The 25,073-nt window shown below is 42.3% G+C and overlaps 1 protein-coding gene across 1 annotated transcript; it reads left to right on the plus strand.

Annotated features, from left to right (window-relative positions):
* The first annotated feature begins 7,508 nt into the window (after positions 1 to 7,508).
* LOC121551115 (UBA-like domain-containing protein 2) lies at positions 7,509 to 23,835 on the plus strand. Its single transcript, XM_041863666.2, has 3 exons — positions 7,509 to 7,780; positions 13,599 to 13,655; positions 20,511 to 23,835. Exons 1-3 carry the CDS (start codon positions 7,673 to 7,675, stop codon positions 20,865 to 20,867), a joined length of 522 nt encoding a protein of 173 aa, XP_041719600.1. The 5' UTR covers positions 7,509 to 7,672; the 3' UTR covers positions 20,868 to 23,835.
* The last annotated feature ends 1,238 nt before the right edge of the window (positions 23,836 to 25,073 follow it).

Here is a 25,073-nt window from a genome sequence, read left to right on the forward strand (position 1 = left end):
TCTCCGGGGGCAGTTTAATACCTGGTGCAGGAGGTTTGTCCGGCAACCATAGAAACGGTACACCCCTTGTAAACAGCTTCCCGTTCTTCTATTGGCTTGGTTGTTGCTATAGTGCTTCATTTTTAATCACTCTCACTCAGGTTTGTTCGTCACGCAAGTAAATCGAGTCTAGTGTCCCAGAAGGGAGTTGGAAGGACTGATAGTGTTATTTATTTTACACATCAGCTTGATCTTTATCCCATCAGATGAGTTGAAATGGAAAATGACTAAATGTGTTGAATGGAACTGTTTTGACATGCAGCATAAATAGACAATTGCATTTATTATCTAAAAGTTCAAGCAGATCGAGTTGGTATTATAATACAATATATTTATATTCATTTGAGTAGGGTATTTAACCCAATACCTTGCAGACAATGGGGCTTTGCGACAACTTTTGGAAGTGACCTCTGGAAATAGAAAATCATTTTTTTGGTCCAAAACAATTGTACATTAATTGTTCATCCTAAACTTTGCAGAGAAGGGCAATGAGGAGCAGAGAGTAAACTGAGTGGCATTGGCATTGAAAATAATACATTTTGGAGCAGACATCCAGCTCTGGAGTGGGGACAGAACTCAAGAGATGAGGAAGCCTTTTTATTGCTTTAGAGTTGCTTTTGTCAAGAGTCTCAGGAAACCACTCAGCCACACTAATAGAGCGTCCATGGGGACAAACCTTTTTGTTTATATTTTTATTAACAAAAGTACATTCCTTCACAGACACCCTCCTGGATGTCCAAAGGGTACATCCAAGTTCCTAGACCCTATTGTTGTGGCGCTGATTCCTTCAATCATAACCAGTTACTATTGTATAATCCTCCATCATCATAACTTGTTGCCAGCATATGGTAAAAATTACAACAAAAATGAATCAATCACAGATTAGAAATTGTACCATACATGTAGCCTACACCAAGGGCAAAGCTCTCTTGTGTACCTAGCACTCTCTACCAAGTTTGGCGAGGGCAGACAAGGAAATAACAACAGACCAATCAGCGAGATCACTCCAGTCTGACAAAGAGAGAGAAAGAGAGAGAGTGAGAGAGTAAGAGAGAGAGAGAGAGAGAGAGAGAGAGAGAGAGAGAGAGAGAGAGAGAGAGAGAGAGAGAGAGTAATGGAGGATAGGAACAGGGCCAGTTCCCTGAGTACTTTCCCCTTAGTACAAGTCGGCCCTTTTTGCCGCTCAACCGCGAAATCCACAGCTCATTGTTGGGCCCTGTAGGGCTGGTATTCTGACCAGACCTGATTGTTCATGTCAGACTTTGAACCAGGCCCCGGCCCTCCTCCTCTGCCCACCTTGAGGCGAAGTCAGAGGTCAGACAGAGAGCAGCCAAGCACAATAATGCTGACAGGAAGATGAGATGTGGTCTGTCTGGGAAATAGGGAAGGGACAGAGATTAGACACCAATGGACTTGGCAGAGTCACAGCTGGACACAGCTGGGGAATACCCAACAAACATCAGCACAACTTCAGTCTTTATTGCTATCATCAATCATCAACTCAAAGAAGATAAACTGTAACAAAAAGTGAATTATTGGGAAACTAAACCTGATGCATATGAGTTTAGCGACCGGGAGACCCATGGGGCGGCGCACAATTGGCCCAGCGTCGTCCAGGGTAGGGGAGGGAATGGCCGGCAGGGATGTAGCTCAGTTGGTAGAGCATGGTGTTTGCAACGCCAGGGTTGTGGGTTCGTTTCCCACGGGGGGCCAGTATGAAAAATATAAAATAATGTATGCACTAACTGTAAGTCGCTCTGGATAAGAGCGTCTGCTAAATGACTTAAATGTAAATGTAGTAAACAGCCACCTAAGGACATAGACACAAATAAATATGCATAGGCCACAGATTTTTTAAATGTATACAGGTTTTAGACTTCATGATATCAGTGTTTGACATTTTCATTACTCAAACATGATCAACATCTGGGATATTGAATGTTTAATCCCCCTGTATAAGAATGACTTGCATCACATCACAAAATAAACTTCTCTCCTCAAACTTTACTCAGGCAAACATTAGGGTTTGTGACAATGAGTTTCAATTGACAGGAGAGGGCGCTACATCATAGAAAATGACAGTGTAGCTCTGTTCTCCAAGGAGAACAACAGCCCAATAGAGATGTATAGAATGTATCATTTTCGATCAAATATAAAATATAATATTTATTAAATAGTTTAAATACTCAAAATATTTATTTGTGTAGTGTAATAATTTGTGTTCTGAAAAAAAAGTATTCTAAACCAAAACAAACAAACAAACAAACAAAAAATAATAATAATAAAAAATATATATATATATACATAAAACACAGTGCCTTCAGAAAGTATTCAGACCCCTTGACCTTTTCCACATTTTGTTATGTTACAGCTTTATTCTAAAATGGATTAAATACCTAAAATTCCTCAGCAATCTATACACAATACCCCATAATGACAAAGCGAAAACAGGTCTTTAGAATTTTTTGCTAATGTATTAAAAATGAAAAACAGAAATACCTTATTTACATAAGTATTCAGACCCTTTGCTATGAGACTCGAAATTGAGCTCAGGTGCATCCTGTTTCCATTGGTCATCCTTGAGATGTTTCTACATCTTGATTGGAGTCCACCTTAGGTAAATTCAATTGATTGGACATGATTTGGAAAGGTACACACCTGTCTATATAAGGTCCCACAGTTGACAGTGCATGTCAGAGCAGAAACCAAGCTATAAGGTCGAAGGAATTGTCCGTAGAGTTCCGAGACAGGATTGTGTCGAGGCACAGATCTGGGGAAGGGTACCAAATAATGTCTGCAGCATTGAAGATCCCCAAGAACACAGTGGCCTCCATCATTCTTAAATGGAAGAAGTTTGGAACCACCAAGACTCTTCCTAGAGCTGGCCGCCCGGCCAAACTGAGCAATCGGGGGAGAAGGGCCTTGGTCAGTGAGGTGACCAAGAACCCGATGAAGCATGGTGGTGGCAGCATCATGCTGTGGAGATGTTTTTCAGTGACAGGGACTGGGAGACTAGTCAGGATCAAAGATGAACGGAGCAAAGTACAGAGAGATCCTTGATGAAAACCTGCTCCAGAGCGCACAGGACCTCAGACTGGGGCGAAGGTTCATCTTCCAACAGGACAATGACCCTAAGTATACAGCCAAGACAACGCAGGAGTGGCTTGGGGACAAGTCTCTGAATGTCCTTGAGTGGCCCAGCCAGAGCCCGGACTTGAACCCGACCGAACGTCTCTGGAGAGACCTGAAAATAGCTGTGCAGCAACGCTCCCCATCCAACCTGACAGAGCTAGAGAGGATCATCAGAGAAGAATGGGAGAAACTCCCCAAATACAGATGTGCCAAGCTTGTAGCGTCATACCCAAGAAGACAGTGCTGTAATCGCTGCCAAAGGTGCTTCAACAAAGTACTGAGTAAAGGGTCTGAATACTTATGTAAATGTCATATTTTCATTTTTTATAAATTATAAATTAGATTGATGAGGGGAAAAAACAATTTAATCAATTTTAGAATAAGGCTGTAACATAACACAATGTGGAAAAAGTCAAGGGGTCTGAATTCTTTCCGAACGCACTGTATATACAGTGAGGGAAAAAAGTATTTGATCCCCTGCTGATTTTGTACGTTTGCCCACTGACAAAGACATGATCAGTCTATAATTTTAATGGTAGGTTTATTTGAACAGTGAGAGACAGAATAACAATAACAAAATCCAGATAAATGCATGTCAAAAATGTTATAAATTGATTTGCATTTTAATGAGGGAAATAAGTATTTGACCCCCTCTCAATCAGAATGATTTCTGGCTCCCAGGTGTCTTTTATACAGGTAACGAGCTGAGATTAGGAGCACACTCTTAAAGGGAGTGCTCCTAATCTCAGTTTGTTACCTGTATAAAAGACACCTGTCCACAGAAGTAATCAAGCAATCAGATTCCAAACTCTCCACCATGGCCAAGTCCAAAGAGCTCTCCAAGGATGTCAGTGACAAGATTGTAGACCTACACAAGGCTGGAATGGGCTACAAGACCATCGCCAAGCAGCTTGGTGAGAAGGTGACAACAGTTGGTGCGATTATTCGCAAATGGAAGAAACACAAAATAATTGTCAATCTCCCTCGGCCTGGGGCTCCATGCAAGATCATGAGAATGGTGAGGAATCAGCCCAGAACTACACAGGAGGATCTTGTCAATGATCTCAAGGCAGCTGGGACCATAGTCACCAAGAAAACAATTGGTAACACACTACGCCGTGAAGGACTGAAATCCTGCAGCGCCCGCAAGGTCCCCCTGCTCAAGAAAGCACATATACAGGCCCGTCTGAAGTTTGCCAATGAACATGTGAATGATTCAGAGGAGAACTGGGTGAAAGTGTTGTGGTCAGATGAGACCAAAATGGAGTTCTTTGGCATCAACTCAACTCGCCGTGTTTGGAGGAGGAGGAATGCTGCCTATGACACCAAGAACACCATCCCCACCGTCAAACATGGAGGTGGAAACATTATGCTTTGGGGGTGTTTTTCTGCTAAGGGGACAGGACAACTTCACTGCATCAAAGGGACGATGGACAGGGCCATGTACCGTCAAATCTTGGGTGAGAACCTCCTTCCCTCAGCCAGGGCATTGAAAATGGGTCGTGGATGGGTATTCCAGCATGACAATGACCCAAAACACACGGCCAAGGCAACAAAGGAGTGGCTCAACAAGAAGCACATTAAGGTCCTGGAGTGGCCTAGCCAGTCTCCAGACCTTAATCCCATAGAAAATCTGTGGAGGGAGCTGAAGGTTCGAGTTGCCAAACGTCAGCCTCGAAACCTTAATGACTTGGAGAAGATCTGCAAAGAGGAGTGGGACAAAATCCCTCCTGAGATGTGTGCAAACCTGGTGGCCAACTACAAGAAACGTCTGACCTCTGTGATTGCCAACAAGGGTTTTGCCAACAAATACTAAGTCATGTTTTGCAGAGGGGTCAAATACTTATTTCCCTCATTAAAATACAAATCAATTTATAACATTTTGACATGCGTTTTTCTAGATTTTTGTTGTTGTTATTCTGTCTCTCACTGTTCAAATAAACCTACCATTAAAATTATAGACTGATCATGTCTTTGTCAGTGGGCAAACGTACAAAATCAGCAGGGGATCAAATACTTTTTTCCCTCACTGTATATATTCATCAAAGCCCCTGCCTGTTATACACAGAGTTTATTTAGTGTTTCCAGTGGGCCCCAAAGCTATAGTGAAGGGGCTTTTCCAGGAAACCATAGCTGTGTGCTACTTACACACTGAACCAGCATTCACAGCTCTGACAGAGACACAAAAGGAAGATGGTGACTGACTCGTGAGTCACAGACTCAGTGTGGTGGGGGGGGAACCAAGATGGAGTTCAACACGTGGACAAGAAAACAAGCAAGACATCCTGAGTATCTCTGAAAACAAAGTCCACTCTGTGAAGATCATGTTAATCATTGACCAATGAACATATGTCTCCACCCTCTTTACTCTGTGTTTTGGGAGAGCCTAGGGTCCTGGTATCTGAAGGCAGATGGTGATCTGCATGAGACAATAACAGGTTAGGTTATGTCTCCCTGCAGTGTGAGTAATACAGTCATACAGAATACATCACCCATTAAAGCAAGGGCATTTGTCCAGATAAGCTTTAAGGGGACAAAATAACACAGTATGAGAACAGATACGGTGGCCATTCAGCAGTAGCCTACTTTTCAGTAGTTTGAACTGACTGACCTCTCACATGAGCTTCAGATTCTTTGGTCTGACCCTTTAAAGCAAAGGGTCAAGTATTGAGCTATTTTGTGTGGATAAATGTTATTTCCTGGCCATTTAGAGAGGAAATGTGTTGTTTTTTGTTCAAATTATTATCCCAAAAAATATAAAACATGGGAAACCTTGTGGGCTTGATGGTCACAGTGTATGACATTGTTTCAATGAAAATGAAACAACAGAGTGACTTTCACTTTCTGGTTGTGTAATGTCAAAATGGCAGCATTGTCCTTATGTCCTTATCCTCTGTATGTTTGTTTCAAGTTTTAACAAAAAAAGTCCCATGACCTTCTAGTGTAATGATTTATTTGCTGAAGTAAATTGCCTATTAAAATAACCCCCTCTCAGTGTGGTGCAGAATGAACAGAATAAGTCATTTGTTGAAATTCCTCATGAGAAACACCCAACAGATGCTCATAACTGATCAACAAAAATCTCATAAATTATTTCCTTGAATAGTTCAATAGTGCTGAAACTAAATCATAGAGGATTCTGGAACATGAGGTCACTATTCCCAGAGCTATCTATCCACGTTTCCGAAGCCTCATTCCAAATGTTATTATTTGGAATGAAAACATCTCCAAGAATTAGTAGAGTGAATCTACTCATCAGTCTCAAAATAAATGGGCCAAAATGCATGTCATTTGTGAGCCTATTCAAAATACACAGACAACCGATTAAAGCAAACTATGGAGTACTATGTTACTATGCAGGAAAAAAAGACAGAAATAATAGAGGAAAGGTGGGGTTTGAGATCCACTGGGAACCTTTGGGGACCCCTATTTACAACCGATTTCAGATGATAGATTTTGAACACTATAAATGAACATATTGTCATAATTGACTGTTTGAAGAGTTGTGGGTGTAGTCTTCAATCCATTCTTAATAGACACCATCACATTCACATTATCCAGGTAACACCCACCTATAATACATAATAGATAGCCTTCTCTGTCACGCTTTCACCTATAATATACTGTATACCTACACCTCAGCTGAATTATTCAGTCTTGCAGCGAGGGAGCTTGACATCCCACTGCCAGGTGCATAGTACTCAGAGATAATCACAGAAAATAACACACAGAACGTGTTTGGGCACCAACGCAGTCAGAGATTAATACACGTTTCTTCTGTATATGCTGTCTCATAAAAGCCATCTTTTGTTTAGTATCAGCTATTCAGAGACTCACCGGCAGCACAGCACATTTATCATTATCGATTTATTTTGTTTGGAAAAAGAAAGTATTAATAGTAGGCTATGCTCACCGTTCATAAGCTATTATATTATCGACTACTGTTATTGTGATCAAATGTACAGAATTTGAAACATGCCTATATTGTAACCAGTACAATATGTCTCTGACTGTTTGGTCTGGCACAAATACAATCATCATAACGTTGCTGTAAATATTTACAATAGAAATACCAATCCTGGACCTTTTCAATACGTTATCCCTAAATTGACCAATTGTTGAACGAACCTCATATACCTTCTTATAGAAATAAGCCAATAGGTGTGATTTACTCATCCACTGGTATCCAATCCATGAAGATGTGTACACTGCAATTACGTCACTCCAACAACGGCTTGCTGGCTCGCGTGATAGCCAATTGGGTACCAGCCCGTACAATCTTGCTGATTTAGTTATCCAATCAGCTGTTGTGCTTGGCTTTGTTGTTGGTGATGACATGGACTTATTTGTTGTTACTGGAAGGCGAGGGTAGAGTGTGGGAAGGAGGGTCTGGTTTGAGCGATTGATTTCGAAATTTTGAAAGAAAATACGAGGCTTTGTTTTCCCAGGTTTCAACAATAAAATAACTGAGGTGGGGTGAAAAGCGGTGAAGTAGGTGAATATGGACGAACTCAGGCATCAAGTGATGATCAACCAGTTTGTTTTGACTGCTGGTTGTGCTGCTGATCAAGCGAAGCAGCTTCTTCAAGCGGCTCACTGGCAATTCGAGGTATGCGATGTGTTATGTTTATTTGTGTGCGCTCTCGTTTGTGTGTTGGTTTCATGACGATGCAGCTAACCAGCTACTTTAGCTAGCTAACAAAGTCAAAAAAAGAGAAGTTCTCCAAAATTAGTGAATGGCGATTTTTCTTTAAAACCATGTAACTAAACCCAGTCATACGACCATGCTTTTACCCTGGATAATCCGGAAGACCTGGTCTAACGTTAGGAAATGCGGTGTTTGCCATCGAATTTCTGTTGAGTAATCCATTGTCATTGATTTTTCGTTTTGACTGTTTTCCCACTAGTTAACGTTAACTAGCTGGGAAATTGTTGCTGCTAACGTTATTGTTTTGACAGCTGTATTGGTTACATTGGTTATTTTATGTTAGGTTTTTCATTTTGATTCTATTCAATATTACTTTTTATTATCTAACTAGCCATGGTTGCAGTTGATAGTAGTGTGATCCGATTTCTTTCAATGCCATATGAACATCAGCAATTTCGAACGTCTAATTTAGCTCGCTACAATAATAGTGCAACCGGCTTTTGGTAGCTAACTAGCTATCCAGAGAGCGAATTTGCTAGATAAGGTAACGTTAGAGCGAGTTCCCTCAATTATCTCTGAATAGTTGAGTGTCCAGAAATAAAATACCTGGTTGAAGTTTTTGAAACCATAACGTTAACTTTGTTTACATTTTTGACTTGACACGACCAAACACGCGAAGGCAGAGGCACTTCCGGTCCAGACCCCATTGTTGTAGTAAGTAAAAGATGTCTCAAACGTTGCCTTTGTTTTTTGAAGATTCTCACTGCACTGAAAATGTGTAGGCTATTTAGTGTAATAACATGTATGTTACATAGCTAGCACACACAGCAATTCATTCCTCAGTCACAACTGGTAAGATTTATGACCAGTCAATACACACTCACAATTTTGGAACAAGCTTCTACTAGTTATAACTTTCCATATCTGGCTGCATAAGAGTAGTGCACCAAGAAACACACTCACAAACACACATTTTAAAGAACATTGTGTTTATAATTACAAGGTTAGGGAAAAGGGACACAGCGGACCTCCTGGATTGACTGTACTCTTGTCCAGTAGTGTTCATAGGGGATATCTATCTTTAGGCAGATTACGGTGCATTATCCTTCGTTGTTCATATCCAGAACTCCTAATCCTGGCTCAGAGATGCACACTGTTTGAACAGGCATTTATTCTAAGCTGACACACAGCTTGACCCTTTTCAATCATGGCTTCACCCAGAGCAGCAAGGTGGAATTGTCATTTGAATGAACATATAATAGTAACATACTTTTTAAAAAATCAATAATTCACTACATGATATGAAAGAAAAATCCAGTCTATGTTGAAGCACACCCTAGAGTAATGTATAATGAAAAGTATGCAAAGCCGTGTAGGCTATATCCACTCCTGTTTGAAGAGCTCAGCTGGCCACTGGTTTGAAATATTCAACAGGGCCCTAAGTATGGACAACAGAGAGATGCTGAGAAGATCTGAGGCATCAGGCCTCTGCTTCCAGCTGGTTTCCCAAACACACCTCCTCTCTGTCTAATGACCAAGCTTTTGTTAGTGCGTACGGGCCAGCAGAAGTGGCTGGGCCAGGTGGTTTGAAGTGGCTGAGGAGGCTGCTCAGCTCCTCCCGAGAGTCAGCCTGCAGCTTGATTGGAGCGGATGCATTGCAGAGACCACCTAGCCTCCTCTGGGCAACCTGTCCGGCTCAAGGTCAAAAGGCTAGTTGTCTATGGCTGGGCTGAGCTCCCCCAGGTGCTGTTGGCTAAGGAGTGGAGGGTCAGAGACTGTCAGACTCAAGGCTTCTCATTATTGTCATCTGAACAGGAGCAGAGGTGAAAACAGTTGTTGACGATTAGAGGAATAGGAATGGTTAGGAATGTGGCACGTGTAATAATGCATCTCACAAAATATGTATGTATATTGTATTGTATACACTGAGTGTACAAAACATTAGGAACACCTGCTCTTTCCATGACAGACTGACCTGGTGAAAGCTATGATCCCTTATTAATGTAACTTGTTAAATCCACTTCAATCAGTGTAGATGAAGGGGAGGAGACAGGTTAAATAATGATTTTTAAGCCTTGAGACATTGATTGTGTATGTGTGCCTTTCAGAGGGTGAATGGGCAAGACAAAATATGTAAGTGCCTTTGAACGGGTTATGGTAGTAGGTACCAGGCGCACCAGTTTGAGTGTGAAGAACTGCAACGCTGCTGGGGTTTTCACACTCAACAGTTTCCTGTGTGTATCAAGATTGGTCCACCACCCAAAGGACATCCAGCCAACTTGACACAACTGTGGGAAGCATTGGAGTCAACATGGGCCAGCATCCTTGTGGAATGCTTTCGACACCTTGTAGAGTCCATGCCCCGACAAATTGAAGCTGTTCTGAGGGCAAAGGGGGTGCAACTCAATATTAGGAAGGCGTTCCTAATGTTTTGTGCACTCAGTGTATATATTGTGTATACATATTGTATTATACATACATATTGTATATAGAGACACTATATACACATACACATACAGTATATACAATCTCAAAATGTATTAGTAAATTGAATGCCTTTGTGGCTAGGCATCTTTCTATGATGTCAGTATAATGTCCGTCTCACAGCAGTGTTCACCTATTTTTATTTAGCCTATTTCTATTTCAGGCTGTTTTTTTAGGTATGTTTTTGTTATTGTTTGCTGCGCCCTCATTTAGAAGCCTGTTCAATTCTTCTGCTTTTATATAGGCCTAGTGCTGGGCTTCATTGCAGTGTTTTTCTATCAGTCACGTTACATAAGCAACACTGTCATGTCTCTTCTCTGCTCCATTGGTAGGTTCACTGCTACGTAAGGTAATGGATGCTCTCACTTAAAGCCCATGAGTAGTACTGAAACCTTTATGCCGATGCTCTTAGATATGGTGTTGCACTGTGTGTTTGTAACCTACATTATCTGTGTCTGAAACGGCACCGTTGTTGATGGTCTTGGATGTACACAGAAACACACTTTAAAAAAACATAAATAGACAAAGAACAGTGTGATCCCAGTAGCCTGGTAGACAATGGCAGTGCAGCACATTCATGTTGATATGTGTGTCACGTTGAGCAGCAGACATTCCTGCACTGCTGCTGCTGTTGTCAAACAACCACAGAGCTTGGTGTGTGGGGGGAGGGGACGGCTTTAGCCGGGAGGGGAAACCACACATTCATTGAAGTGTTCGCAAAGAGAGACTCTAGTGAAGGGAAATGGAGGCTAGGCAAGGGAACAAGGTTTAGCTAGACATGCTGTCATTCTAGTAGTAGGCTGCAGGCAGTTCTTTTAATCCGGTTACTAAGACACATTCATATTAGAGGCGATTTGTATACCAAGGAAGGACACAGCATTTGTCAATTTTCCACCTCTTAAAAAGAACATGAATCATGGGCCAGTCAGACTACTTGAATCATAAAACAGGTATCTTGCAATAAAATCTGATAAACTACTAAGGATATGTTTTGGTATCAGTTTTGTATTTTTGTTTCCGGACCATGGTGTCCTTACCAGGCTGGCCTTTGTTTCATTCTGTTGTGAATACAATGGAAGTTGCCTATGGACTTCCTTGTTTGTGTTCAAGGGCAGCAACTGAAAGTAGGCCTACTTGTTTACATTGAGTGTTTCCTCATAGCCCGTCAGAGCAAGGCTGTCACAAGGAAGGCTTTGTTGTGGCCTATGTGAATTGTCCCTGAGAATATAGCACATACCCTATTCACAGTAGTTTATATAGCCTAAACGGTTTACATGTCACTGAGTTGTAAACACTCGTTTTAAGTAAAGTACTAGGCTACTAGTTATCTTCTTTTCCATGCAAATTATGGTTTTAAACAAGCCTGTGTAGCGTGTACATTCTCACTGATCAGTTAGCCTGTCTGCCGCTGCCTCTCTCTCCGCGTGGTTTACAAACCCTGTTTTAGACAGTGGAGGATAATAGTTTTAACCCCAGAGTCATGTGATCTACTCGTACCAACTGACCTACAGGCTGATGCTAGCAGAGGGGGATGGGGGTTCATGCTCTCCAGTGTGAGCGGATAGGAAGGTGAAATGTGTTACTACTGTTTTGTGGTCCACAAACTAGGTATGGACGTGAGTACTCGAACGGACGTCAACTCGATCTTTAACCAGAGATGATTTGTTGTTTTATGCTGTAAAACTATTTGGTCAAAAAAAATTATTGGAGACAATGTTATTTTGCTTTGACTAATGTTCAATTTGTACATGTGCATTTGCGGAACACAACAAAAAAGAAACCAAGCCAAGCATCACACATTTCTGCTCCCTAAATTCCCTTTACCCTCCTTGTTTCACTCACTCAATTGGGTTCCGACCGCTCCCTCTACACACGCGTGCTGAGTGCACACACAAGCTCCTGTTAGGCCTACATGAATAAATGCCTATAAAAACGTACCTAACTGATGGGATACACAAGCTACATTCCTTTCCAAATGACGTCAGTTTTATCACAAATTCAAAATGGACTGGTTGACTGAATTAGGGAAATATGTCTTCCAACATTTTCCGTTTATGCTACTTTGCGGTTGTCACTAGTTACCACAGTCTAAATTGGCTATACGTAACAATTCATGAAAACAAAAATGTGCTTTTTGGTCTTAATTTAAGGTTAGTTGCGTGGTTAGGTTTAAAGGTTAGGTTTAAAATGAGATTTTAAGAAGATACATTGTAGAAACAGGCAGGGTTTATGGCCTTGTGGCTGTGGTAACTAGTGACGACCCCCACTTTGCGAACTTCTAGTGCCATTTAGAATTGGTTAGCCTAGGCTATATATAACCCCCGTAAACATAGACAGGTTGTACTCTGAAAATATGCAAAAACATTATTTGAATAAGAGTATTTTCATCAGAATCATTAAGCCTAGGCCTACTCACCAAACAGATGTCATGGCCGTAATTCATCCCCGTGGAATGTTCAATGTTGAATTGTTATTCTATTTTGAAAATTCCAAAGAACAGGCAGTATATATATATATTATATATATATATATATATATATATATATAAGATTTTGGTTTGTAACCCTTTTCAAATGATCAGATGTGTGTCACTTCGCACTATTCTGTTCTATTATATTCTGTTATTACATTTGTACATTTTAGTCATTTAGCAGATGCTATTATCCAGAGCGATTTACAGGAGCAATTAGGGTTAAGTGCCTTGCTCATGGGCACATCGACATTTTTTTCACCTAGTCGGCTCTGGGATTCGAAGCAGCAACCTTTCGGTTACTGGCCCAAAGCTCTTAATTGATACTACAACATAGATGTGTCTTGACTGTGATAAGGTCTCGGGAAATAAGAGAGTCTTGTCTGCTAAATTAACAAAACAAGGCTATGCCATTGCACAGCTATAGGCTTCTACAAGAAAGTGCCACACTGCTGAGGTTACTACCTTTTTGGGGGGCAACTCAATATTAGAAAGGTGTTCTTAATGTTTTGTACACTCAGTGTATATATAAGGCAAGTTAGCAATTAGAATTCGTTATCTTTAATGGTTATGATAAATTAGGCATTGTTGCGCAATGTTGGCATAGATAAATGTGCAAATTTTTTTCCAGTGCGGGCCTTGTGTTCTAAAAGTAGCTTTTCTTTCCTTTATTCCCCGAGTATTCAGAAAAAAATCATGCCAGTACTTGAACAGTCAAAGGTCAAATTCCCATCCCTACCACAAACGACAGTTCAAGTGCTCACAATGTTCTCACACACAATTTCCTCTCTCCCCCTCTTTCTGTCTCTCTCTCTCCCTCTACAGACCGCCTTAAGCTCCTTTTTCCAGGAGGCCAACATCCCTAGTCACCACCACCAGATGGTAAGTGCATTTTGTTCCCCCTAAAAAATGAAAAAAGGGCTTAAGGCATGTATTACATTATGTCAGTGTGTTCAGGGCGCTAATTTACAGCATGGCTGCAGTGTCAGTGGCCAGGCCAGTCTGCTCCTCCTCTTCAGTCAGACAGACAGAGGGACAGATGCAGACAGGACAGGACTAGAGCCATGGACATAGTAGTACAGCCCCGTCTGGCAGAGTGGCATCAATGGAGTTATCTCTTCTGAGTAGTATAGTCTACATCCTTCTGTACTACTCAATGGTGCTTAGTGGTTTTCCACACAGCCCAAGCCTTTTAGGGTAAGCTTACTTAAGAGATACTGCCACATGGACTGGCACCATGCTTTTTAGTGCAACACACGTTTCATATCATGAATTCTTAAACCTTACACAATATTTTGAAACCTTTTCCTTCAACATGTATTGCATGAAAATACGCATTGTTGTGCCAATTCCCTATGTCAGGCACAGCGAAGTAGCTAGTTCCCAATAGCTAATTTCATTGCGATGAAAGCAATGGCACAAGGCTAGCCCCTGTCCTTGGCCCAAGCCAATTTACGCAATGCTATTCCCTAACGGCTATCGTGATCATGTGGTCCGTGCATGACACCATTTCTGCTTCAACTGACCAGTTAAAGCCCCGGAGCAGTGAGTTGGAAATGTAACAATGTTTCCCACATGGAGGCTGTGCAGTGAGCATGCAGTGTTGGCATGCAGACAGAACCCAGCCATCCCCTTAACATCTGTCTGTCTGCTTCTGCTCTGCTGCTGCTGGAACAATGTTTTTGTTATCTCTCTGTTCTTTCCCTTCCTCTCGGGTGGGAGGAGCATGTTCTAGCTTGAGAGCGAGAGAGAGAGAGAGAGTGTGTGGCCAGGGTTTGTTATTATTTTCAGTTCAGCCATTACATCATACCGCTGGAGGGTGTTTGTATGTGTGTGCGCGAGTGTGTACAAGTGTGTTTGTGTGTGAGGCGAGCATGTGCATGTTGGGAGGAGGAGTGATGTAAGCGAGCTATCTGCTAGAGAGGAGGAGGAAGGGCTGTTAAAGGGTAGAGAGAAAGAGAGAGTGATTGTGGAGAGGCAGTTAACAGCAGCTGCAAGCCATCTCCATGTATTGGTTAGTCCCTCTCTCTAGGCTGCCCTGCAGTCTCCTTGGGGCCTGGGGGAGCCACAGGGGAACAGTGGGCGTGGGGAAGAAAGCGCTCAGTGTAGCAACAATAATGGACACAACACTGCCCTCAATCAAACACTATTGACTATATACTGAGAACAAAGGTATATAAAGGACTCTCGTAGCCTTAAACCTACACAGACGTCAAATTTCCACAATCACTTGACATCAAGGGTTGCATTGCTTGTTGTAAACATGGGGCTGGGGTTCTTTAAATTAGGCCTAGTACTTGACCTGAGAAAACAAGTCATAATAAGTTTGGTGTCCTAGAGGATGACATTCCTATATCAATTTAATCTGTACTCAATCTGGTGTAGAGAAGCCACAACCAGTTGAATGACTGTTTCTTTTCTGACTGATGTGTACTCTGTACATCAGTAATGTATGGAAAGAGGGTAATGCACTCTGTAGTGGTGGTGGTAGTGGTAGTAGTAGTGCATGACACGTGTCATGCATATAGTGCATGTGGAAAGTATTCAGACCCCTTGACGTTTTCCACATTTTGTTACGTTACAGCCTTGTTCTAAAATTGATTCAATTAAACATTTTCCTCACACAATACTCCATAATGACAACGCGAAAACAGGTTTTTAGAAATACCTTATTTACATAAGTATTCAGACCCTTTGCTATGAATCTCGAAATTGAGTTTAGGTGCATCCTGTTTCCATTGATCTTTCTACAAGTTGATTGGAGTCCAGCTTTTGTAAATTCAATTGATTGGACATGATTTGGAAAGTGCATGTCAGAGCAAAAACCAAGCCATAAGGTTGAAGGAATTGTCCGTAGAGCTCCGAGACAGGATTGTGTCGAGGCACAGATCTGGGGAAGGGTACCAAAAAATGTAGAACCACCAAGACTCTTCCTAGAGCTGGCCGCCCGGCCAAACTGAGCAATCGGGGGAGAAGGGCCTTGTCAGGGAGGTGACCAAGAACCCGATAGTCACTCTGACAGAGCTCTAGTGTTCCTCTGTGGAGATGGGAGAACCTTCCAGAAGGACAACCATCTCTGCAGCACTCCACCAATCAGGTCTTTATGGTAGAGTGGCCAGATGGAAGCCACTCCTCAGTAAAAGGCACATGACAGCCCGCTTGGAGTTCGCCAAAAGACACCTAAAGACTCTCAGACCATGAGAAACAAGATTCTCTGGTCTGATGAAACCAAGATTGAACTTTTTGGCCAGAATGCCAAGCATCACGTCTGGAGGAAACCTGGCACCATCCCTATGGTGAAGTATGGTGGTGGCAGCATCCTGCTGTGGGGATGTTTTTCAGTGGTTGGGACTGGGAGACTAGTCAGGATCGAAGAAAAGATGAACGGAGCAAAGTACAGAGAGATCCTTGATGAAAACCTGCTCCAGACTGGGGGGACGGTTCACCTTCCAACAGGACAACGACCCTAAGCACACAGCCAAGACAATGCAGGAGTGGCTTGGGGACAAGTCTCTGAATGTCCTTGAGTGGCCCAGCCAGAGCCCGAACTTGAACCCGATCGAACATCTCTGGAGAGATCTGAAAATGGCTGTGCAGCGACGCAACCCATACTACCTGACAGAGCTTGAGAGGATCTGCAGAGAAGAATAGGAGAAACTCCCCAAATACAGGTGTGCCAAGCTTGTAGCGTCATACCCAAGAAGACTCGAGGCTGTAATCGCTGCCAAAGGTGCTTCAACAAAGTATTTGTATTTTATTATTATTGATCCCCATCTTCCTGGGGTCCAGTAAAATTAAGGCAGTTATACATTTGAAAAACATTACAATACATTCAAAACAGATTTCACAACATATTAAGTGTATTTCCTCAGGCCTCTACTCTACTACCACATATCTATAACACAAAATCCATGTGTACATGTGTGTATAGTGCGTATGTTATCTTGTGTTTGCATCCATGTGTTTATGTTTGTGTTGCTTCACAGTCCCCGCTGTTCTATAAGGTGTATTTTTACCTGTTTTAAAAAATCTGATTCTACTGCTTGCATCAGTTACCTGATGTGGAATAGAGTTCCATGTAGCCATGGCTCTATGTAGTACTATGTGCCTCCCATAGTCTGTTCTGGACTTGGGGACTGTGAAGAGACCTCTGGTGGCATGTCTTGTGGGGTATGCATGGGTGTCCGAGCTGTGTGCCAGTATTCCAAACAGACACCTCTTACAAAAACAAGCAGTGATGAAGTCAATCTCTCTTCCACTCTGAGCCAGGAGAGACTGACATGCATGTCATTAATGTTAGCTCTCCGTGTACATTTAAGTGCCAGCCGTGCTGCCCTGTTCTGAGCCAACTGCAATTTTCCCAAGTCCCTCTTTGTGGCACCTGACCACACTACTGAACAGTAGTCTAGGTGCAACAAAACTAGGGCCTGTAGGACCTGCCTTGTTCATAGTGTTGTTAAGAAGGCAGAGCAGCGCTTAATTATGGACGTACTTCTCCCCATCTTAGCTACTGTTGTATCAATATGCTTTGACCATGACAGTCTACAATCCAGGGTTACTCCAAGCAATTTAGTCACCTCAACTTGCTCAATTTCCACATTATTCATTACGAGATGTAGTTGAGGTTTAGGGTTTAGTGAATGATTTAACCCAAATACAATGCTTTTAGTTTTGGAAATATTCAGGACTAACTTATTCCTTGCCACCCATTCTGAAACTAACTGCAACTCTTTGTTAAGTGTTGCAGTAATTTCAGTTGCTGTAGTAGCTGACGTGTATAGTGTTGAGTCATCCGCATACATAGACACACTGGCTTTACTCAAAGCCAGTGGCATGTCGTTAGTAAAAATGGAAAAAAGCAAGCGGCCTAGACAGCTGCCCTGGGGAATTCCTAATTCTACCAGGATTATGTTTGAGAGGCTTCCATTAAAGAACACCCTCTGTGTTCTGTTAGACAAGTAACTCTTTATCCACATTATAGCAGGGGGTGTAAAGCCATAACACATACGTTTTTCCAGCAGCAGACTATGATCGATAATGTCAAAAGCCGCACTGAAGTCTAACAAAACAGCCCCCACAATCTTTTTATCATCAATTTCTCTCAGCCAGTCATCAGTCATTTGTGTAAGTGCTGTGCTTGTTGAATGTCCTTCTCTTTAAGCATGCTGAAAGTTTGTTGTCAATTTGCTTACAGTAAAATAGCATTGTATCCGGTCAATACCATTTTTTCCAATCGTTTACTAAGGGTTGGTAACAGGCTAATTGGTCAGCTATTTGAGCCAGTAAAGGGGGCTTTACTATTCTTAGGTAGCGGAATGACTTTTGCTTCCCTCCAAGCCTGGGGGCACACACATTCTAGTAGGCTTAAATTGAAAATATGGCAAATAGGAGTGGCAATATCGTCCGCTATTATCCTCAACAATTTTCCATCCAAGTTGTCAGACCCCGGTGGCTTGTCATTGTTAATAGACAACAATAATTTGTTCACCTCTTCCACACTCACTTACTGAGTAAAAGGTCTGAATACTTATGTAAATGTGGTTTTTCAGTTTATTAAATAAAAACCTGTTTTTACTTTGTCATTATGGGGTATTGTGTGTAGATTGATGAGGATTTTTATTTATTTAATCCATTTTAGAATAAGGCTGTAACGTAACAACGTGCAAAATGGGATCGGGTCTGAATACTTTCCGAATACATTGTATGTCATCTCACCTGTTTCCTCTCTGGTGTGTGAGCCCATGAGGGATGTGACTGTTTGTGAGGTACATGGAGTGTGTTGCTGTGTGGCTGTACAAGCTCTACCCTGTGCCTTCTGATGACAAAACAAGACTATAAATACTGTAGGAGAAGTTCTGGTTTGAGCCCAGAGCCTGACCAAATATAATGAATTACTCCTTTACGAGGACCTTCCTGTAAACTAGTCAAACTACTACCACCACCACTACCACTACTATTGTCACTTCTACTACTACTACTACTACTACTACTACTACTACCACAACCACCACTACTACCACTACCACCACCACTACTATTATTACCACTACTACTACTAGCACCACCACCACTTCTACCACTACTATTATTATCACCACCACTACTACCACTACTATTATCACCATCACTACTACTACTACTACCACTACTATTACTACTACTACTACCACTACTACTATTATCACCACTACTACTACTATCACTACTACTACTACTACCACTACAATTATCACCATCACTACTACTACTACCACTACTATTATTACTACTACTACTACTACTACTATTATTACTACTACTACTACTACTACTACTACTATTATCACCACTACTACCGCTACTACTACCACTACCACTACTACTACTCCTGTAGCTGTACCACTATTGTAAACATTAAGGATGATATCGCAACAGTTGTAACTTGATAGTATGTAGTGTTCAAACTCCCTTGTGAATGTGTGTATGTGTATTGTGTAACAGTGAGGGTCATATGGGCGGCAGATGGGGTCCAGTCCAGACCTGCCCTCCCTCTCAGCCGAAACCTGCTAGACTAGGCCCTTGCCCCACCCTCCCAGCACAGCACAGCACTGTAGCTAAACACAGCCCAGCATACGGTCGCCATTTTTTTGTTCTGTCTACCTACTCACTGCTTCACTGGGACCAAGCCTTATAGTTAGCAAGCCAGCTGCACCTGGACAGTCTAAGCAACTGTAGACCAGTGCTTCTCAGTTGACTTTATTGCTTTATAGCTACATTTTATTACTTGACTAGATAAGTCATATTTGAATATCTCCTTTACTATGGATTTCCATAACAAACAAGTTGAATAATTCACAGCTTAAAGCAGTACTAAGTCACATCTCTCCAAAGAAAAACAGGAAACCCCCTGTAGGGACCACCATCATGGGTCTTGCAGTTCTCCTAACTGGAGCAGCTGCTGCTCACTCTGACAGACCTGTCACCTCACATCAACACTGAGACTGTGCCTCACTCCCTCACAATACACTCAATACTATACTGTATACTACAGTACTGTCTGCTCCCTCCACTTTCAAAGTGTGTAGTATCATAGCTAGCTATGAACATGCCTGCCCCTGGGTCTAATCTGGTTTGATGACCTAATCAATTTACCTTTTCAACTTTAGACACCTCTTTCATACTATTAAAGGCACATTTAGTGTGTGTGTGTGACCCTCATGTCAGCGGGGCCATGGCTGTGTGTTATAAATAAAACAGCCCTCACCCTGACTTGCTGCAATGCTAAGAGGTCCTCTCTCCTTTTATGGCTGCTAGCCTGCTACCTGATCCCTGTTGGTGGTGGGGGTGTTTCTATCCGGAGGCACCACACCACACTCAGTCTAAATTACATATTATAAAGTCATTGATGGCCTCCGTGGGGACATCTGACATTTTGTGTAACTGCACTGTGTGTGTAGCTGCCATGTTTAACACAGTGAATGGATGTAGGTGGCTGCTGTACTGTAATTATCAGCAGTTGTACTGCAGACAATGCCCAAGGCTACAAGTGAACTGCCTCCCACAACAGTAACTAACTAGTCTAGGCTATGTGGTTTATGAACTCACCAATCATGCCTTCTATTGGTACATACAGTTCACAGCAGGCAGCAGCAATGGAAGCACCCCATAGGGACCAAATTCCTAATTGGGACTGAATGTGTTTAATGAAGTGTTTGCATTCAACTCAATGTAAGTCAGTCATCGTCTTCTGTTTTCCAGATGTGCACTCCAAGGAACACCCCAGCCACACCACCTAACTTCCCCGACACCATTACCATGTTCTCCAAGCTGAGGGCGTCAGACTGCTCGGGGAGCTCCGGAGGCGGAGGTCCCACCCAGGTGTCCATGGCCTGCTCCCCCCCCTCCTCCACAGCTGGCTTCGGATCCTTCTGGGCCTCATCACCCCCCAACCACCAGCCCGTCTGGCTGCCCCCCTCCTCGCCCACAGGCCACCACATGCACCACTACCAGCACCACCACCACCACATGCACCAGACCCCCATGTGGCCCCCTGTGTCCCAGCCCGGCAGCGCCCAGCAGACCCCTGTTGTATCGGCCCTGCATGGCCAGAGATGAGACTCTACCCAGGGTTTGGGAGGGAGGGAGCGGGGCTGGGGAGGGAGGATAGGGTGGGGCTATGTGTAGCCTAATGAATCTACTAGGGGGTTTGGGTAGGTAAAGAGGTGGTGTGTCAGGATTAAAGGGTCTTGAGGGCCAAGGGGAAAAGACACGGTACTGTTGTTTTTCCTTCCTTTCTGTTTTTCTAAAATGACGATGAACAATGTCTCCTTTGGAGGACGTCCATTTCCTCTCTCTCTCTCTTCATCGTAACTCATCAAAGCCTGGGAAGAACCGGGGGAGAACCACTAATAACAATATGAGGAAGTGGAATAACGAAGGGGGTGGACTCTGAACCCCCCCCAAAACGACTCTGGGAAATACAGTTTTCTTCATCAGTGCAAGTCAAGCCCTGGACCCAGCAGAGCACTTACTTAGGATAGGAGCCATGTGATCTGCTAAAGTGCTTGGTCATTGGCTGTTTTTAGAAACTCTTCTCTCCCTTGGGGTTCAATAACGCTCCAGCGATGTGACCAGATTTCGCAATAATCAGCAGACAAAAACAAAATGGGACTGCAACACATATGATGGTTTCCGGTTTTGTGTTCTTGGCTGACCTCATGGCCCTGAATTTTTTTTTTTTTTCAATATTGTTTATGGTATGGGGATCTGTATAGTACAGATCATGGACAAACACTGTAGCCATTTTGTCAAGTTTCATGTAGCCATGTATCCCTTTTTAAAATGTCTATTTTGTAAGTACTATGTAGCTTAGTGAAACTTGACTCAGTGGCTCCACTACTTGCTCTTGTGTCTGAGAAGTGGGCTCTTCAGTATGTGTGGACTCTAAGGTTTGGGGGTTAAAGTGTGTCTGAAGACTGACCTTCATGTCAGAGGTGTTTTAAGGAGACATGTAAAGACACGTTAATACTGTAATTCAGTTTGTGTTGAGATACAGCAAAGTCTGCAATAATTTGAGGAAGATTGAAGCCAGTTAAAAGGCTGATGCATTTATATCGTTGTTTTTGGGAACATTTTCTACCTGTGGATGTCAAAGGAAATTGACGTTGTTTCCAGGGATAAATAATGTCAGGTTTGATGTCTAAAAGGTATTGCTCGGAGGCTCTGCAAGAATCTTTTTTTTTGGTGTTGCGACTTTCCACATCCACCCCATTTTAACAAGGAGGCGTGAATCAACTTTATTTTGTTTGATCATGCAAACTGGTTTTCAGTGGCAATTATGGAAACATCTTCTGAACTCCATTGTAAATAAAGGCTCAGCAGAAACAAAGTGCAAAAACGTCAAACTCCATAACCTGGCTGGGGACGAGATTGAGATCTCAGTTATGCTGTCAACACTCAAGTTAATCTGGTTTGCAAATGTTTTGACAAACATAGATGTGTGTGAGCCACCAGTAGGCTATTTCTTCAGGTTTCTATGGGGGGGGGGGGGTAGAGGCCCACAGTGATTTTCTACACAACCTCTAGCAGAAGATCAACTTCTCCTACCTCTGGTTTAATGGGAGAGGAGAGGCCTTATGTATTCCCTACAGAAACAGTCGTGTTCAATGGGTCAGATTAGCAGAATTTCTCCTAGTGCTCAAAACGTGTGAAATTCCCTCTGTTAGAATAGTGCAATTACTTGATTGACTGATGATGAAATGAGTGTCAACTATAGAATTATGAATTTAGTACGGGTTGCAAATATTTACTAAATGATTGTTCAGGCAATGTTTACATATTATGAGAGTCAGTGTAATGATGAACAATGACCTTGATGCCTCATAACCCAGAGTATTACTTATAGGTGAGCTCTTCATACAATAGCCCATGTCAGAACATTTGCAAATCTATCAATGATGACAGATGGAAAGGTAGCCATTTTCACAATCGTTCTCATATTATAATTATCACAATAAAGACGTAAATGTAAATGTAAAAGGGAGGTCTGAGCAGGTTGCAGTTGTATACAGAGGGTACTTTATCTGAAATAATGTCACATTCATTCATGCCCTCACTAAATGATGTTTTATATTATGCCTGCCACGTCTTCACTCAGACAATCACAATCATATTCACATGTTATTTTTCCCCTCTGGTTGAATATATGTAAAGTCACATTTGTCAAGCTGTTACCTTGTGGGGATGATTGTATAATGTACAACATGGACAGTCATGTAACATTGGACAGATGCCACCTGGCCAATATGGACCCTTGTCAATGTTACCAGACAGAAGGGACACTGCTCCACTGTGCTGCCATGTAGTCTGTTCTGGTTCTAAATCCATGGATCTTTTCAGATGGATATTAGAAACTCAACTGTGGTTCCTCTTGGGGTGTTCATAACACCACCTCATTCATTAACTCATGTGTTCTAGTTTGGGGGTACATTTTGTTGTCAACTGCATGAATTTTGGTTGATGATTTTCCAGTTCTGTGTTTTAACAAGGTGGGAGTGGTTGGCCCCATAATGAGTGTTTCCTGCTGTGTGGATTACTGGCTCCTCCTCCTCAGTACTGTTGTGGTAACTAACACACCCAGACCCAGTAGTGTTGTGGTAACTAACACACCCAGACCCAGTAGTCTTGGGTGAGTATGGTTCTTGTGGTGATGTGACCCGGACTCCATTCTCCTGCTACAGCTTTGGAATTTATCAACATCTTTTTATAAGGCTCTCATAAGTCTCGGCCAACGACAGATTGGTCCCCCATGATATCTGTACAAACTGGGTGTTATGAAATGTTCTAACCTCATGTTCACCCATACAAGATGTGCAGAATGCGTGATGGAAATCCTAAAACAAGTCAAACACCAACCAATTGGCAGTGCACTTCAGTAACACATAACTTCTCATGGACCCTCATTTACAGCTCTCTAATCCGGCTCTTTTATAAAGATATTTCTCTCCTGTACTTTGTGTTTCTTTCCCCTGTTGAAATGTATATTTATATGTTTAATAAAATAAGGTATGATCTGCTAACTGTTGGAGTTGTTCTGGGGTCTTTTTTTTGCTAATAATTATTTTTGCGTTTTTATGAAATATGGTTGCTAAGGCAACAGACAAATTAGAACACATCACAGTAGTAACTTTGCTCTTTGAGATATTTTCTGTAAGGGAACCCCCTCAGTAATGATGACATTGCATAATACTATAGTAATCTATATATCCCTATAAGTAGTGTCTCTATAGTACAAAGGAACAAGTAGACCTATATAAGAGAGACAATAAACACACAGAGTTGCAGTTCATTGAGGAAGGATGTGGTTAGAACTGTGCATTCCAGCCCAGTTAATGTGTTAAGTGTGTGAAACTGACGTGTGTCATAACAGCGTGGCTCACAAAATGTGCCTTCAGTCGAATTACATGCATGTGATGGTGGAGTCGTGTAAAACAGTAGATATATTTAGGTACCACAAGTAACATTCATTGCAGACAGTCAATGAGGAGTCAAAATATGTTCACATAACAGTTATGTGGACATCATATATGACATCACATATTCCATGAAGGCCCATTTATCCTTGAAAACAAAGATACATCTACCAATGGAAATCTTACATTCAGATTAACTGCCTGTCTTAAATACTCTCCTGAAATACTTTTCAGTAGCATCTTTACATTTACATTTTACATTTTAGTCATTTAGCAGACGCTCTTATCCAGAGCGACTTACAGTTAGTGAGTGCATACATTTGCATACTGGCCCCCCGTGGGAATCGAACCCACAACCCTGGCTTTGCAAACGCCATGCTCTACCAACTGAGCTACACTTGACTCCTGAATACATCCAAATGCTATAAAAGGGATCACTTAGCCTCAGTGGCCAGTTTATTAGGTACTCATTCACGAGTCAGGTGGCCGTGGCTTGCTATATAAAGCAGGCAGACAGGCATCGAGGCATTCAGTTACTGTTCAAATTAACGTTAGAATGGGCAAAACGAGTGACCTAAGCGACTGAGCGTGGTATGATCGTCGGTCCTAGGAGCGCCGGTTCCAGTATCTCAGAAACGGCCGGCCTCCTGGGCTTTTCACGCACGACAGTGTCTAGAATTTACAGAGAATGGTGGGACAAACAAAAAACATCCAGTCAGCGGCAGTCCTGGGGGCGGAAACAGCTCGTTGATGAGAGGTCGAAGAAGAACGCAAGAATCGTGCAAGCGGGCCACAAACAGGCAAATAATGGCGCAGTACAACAGTTGTGTGCAGAACGGCATCTCAGAAC

This window comes from Coregonus clupeaformis, unplaced genomic scaffold (genome assembly GCF_020615455.1).
Source record: "Coregonus clupeaformis isolate EN_2021a unplaced genomic scaffold, ASM2061545v1 scaf1116, whole genome shotgun sequence".
In the NCBI taxonomy this organism is placed as follows: domain Eukaryota; kingdom Metazoa; phylum Chordata; class Actinopteri; order Salmoniformes; family Salmonidae; genus Coregonus; species Coregonus clupeaformis.

What these genes read in the sequence shown, in the direction of transcription:
- LOC121551115 (XM_041863666.2), top strand. Translation starts at nt 7,673, where the DNA reads ATGGACGAACTCAGGCATCAAGTGATGATCAACCAGTTTGTTTTGACT. An exon ending in CGGCTCACTGGCAATTCGAG is followed by an intron (nt 7,781 to 13,598) that starts GTATGCGATGTG and finishes CTCCCTCTACAG; the next exon opens with ACCGCCTTAAGCTCCTTTTT. An exon ending in CTAGTCACCACCACCAGATG is followed by an intron (nt 13,656 to 20,510) that starts GTAAGTGCATTT and finishes TCTGTTTTCCAG; the next exon opens with ATGTGCACTCCAAGGAACAC.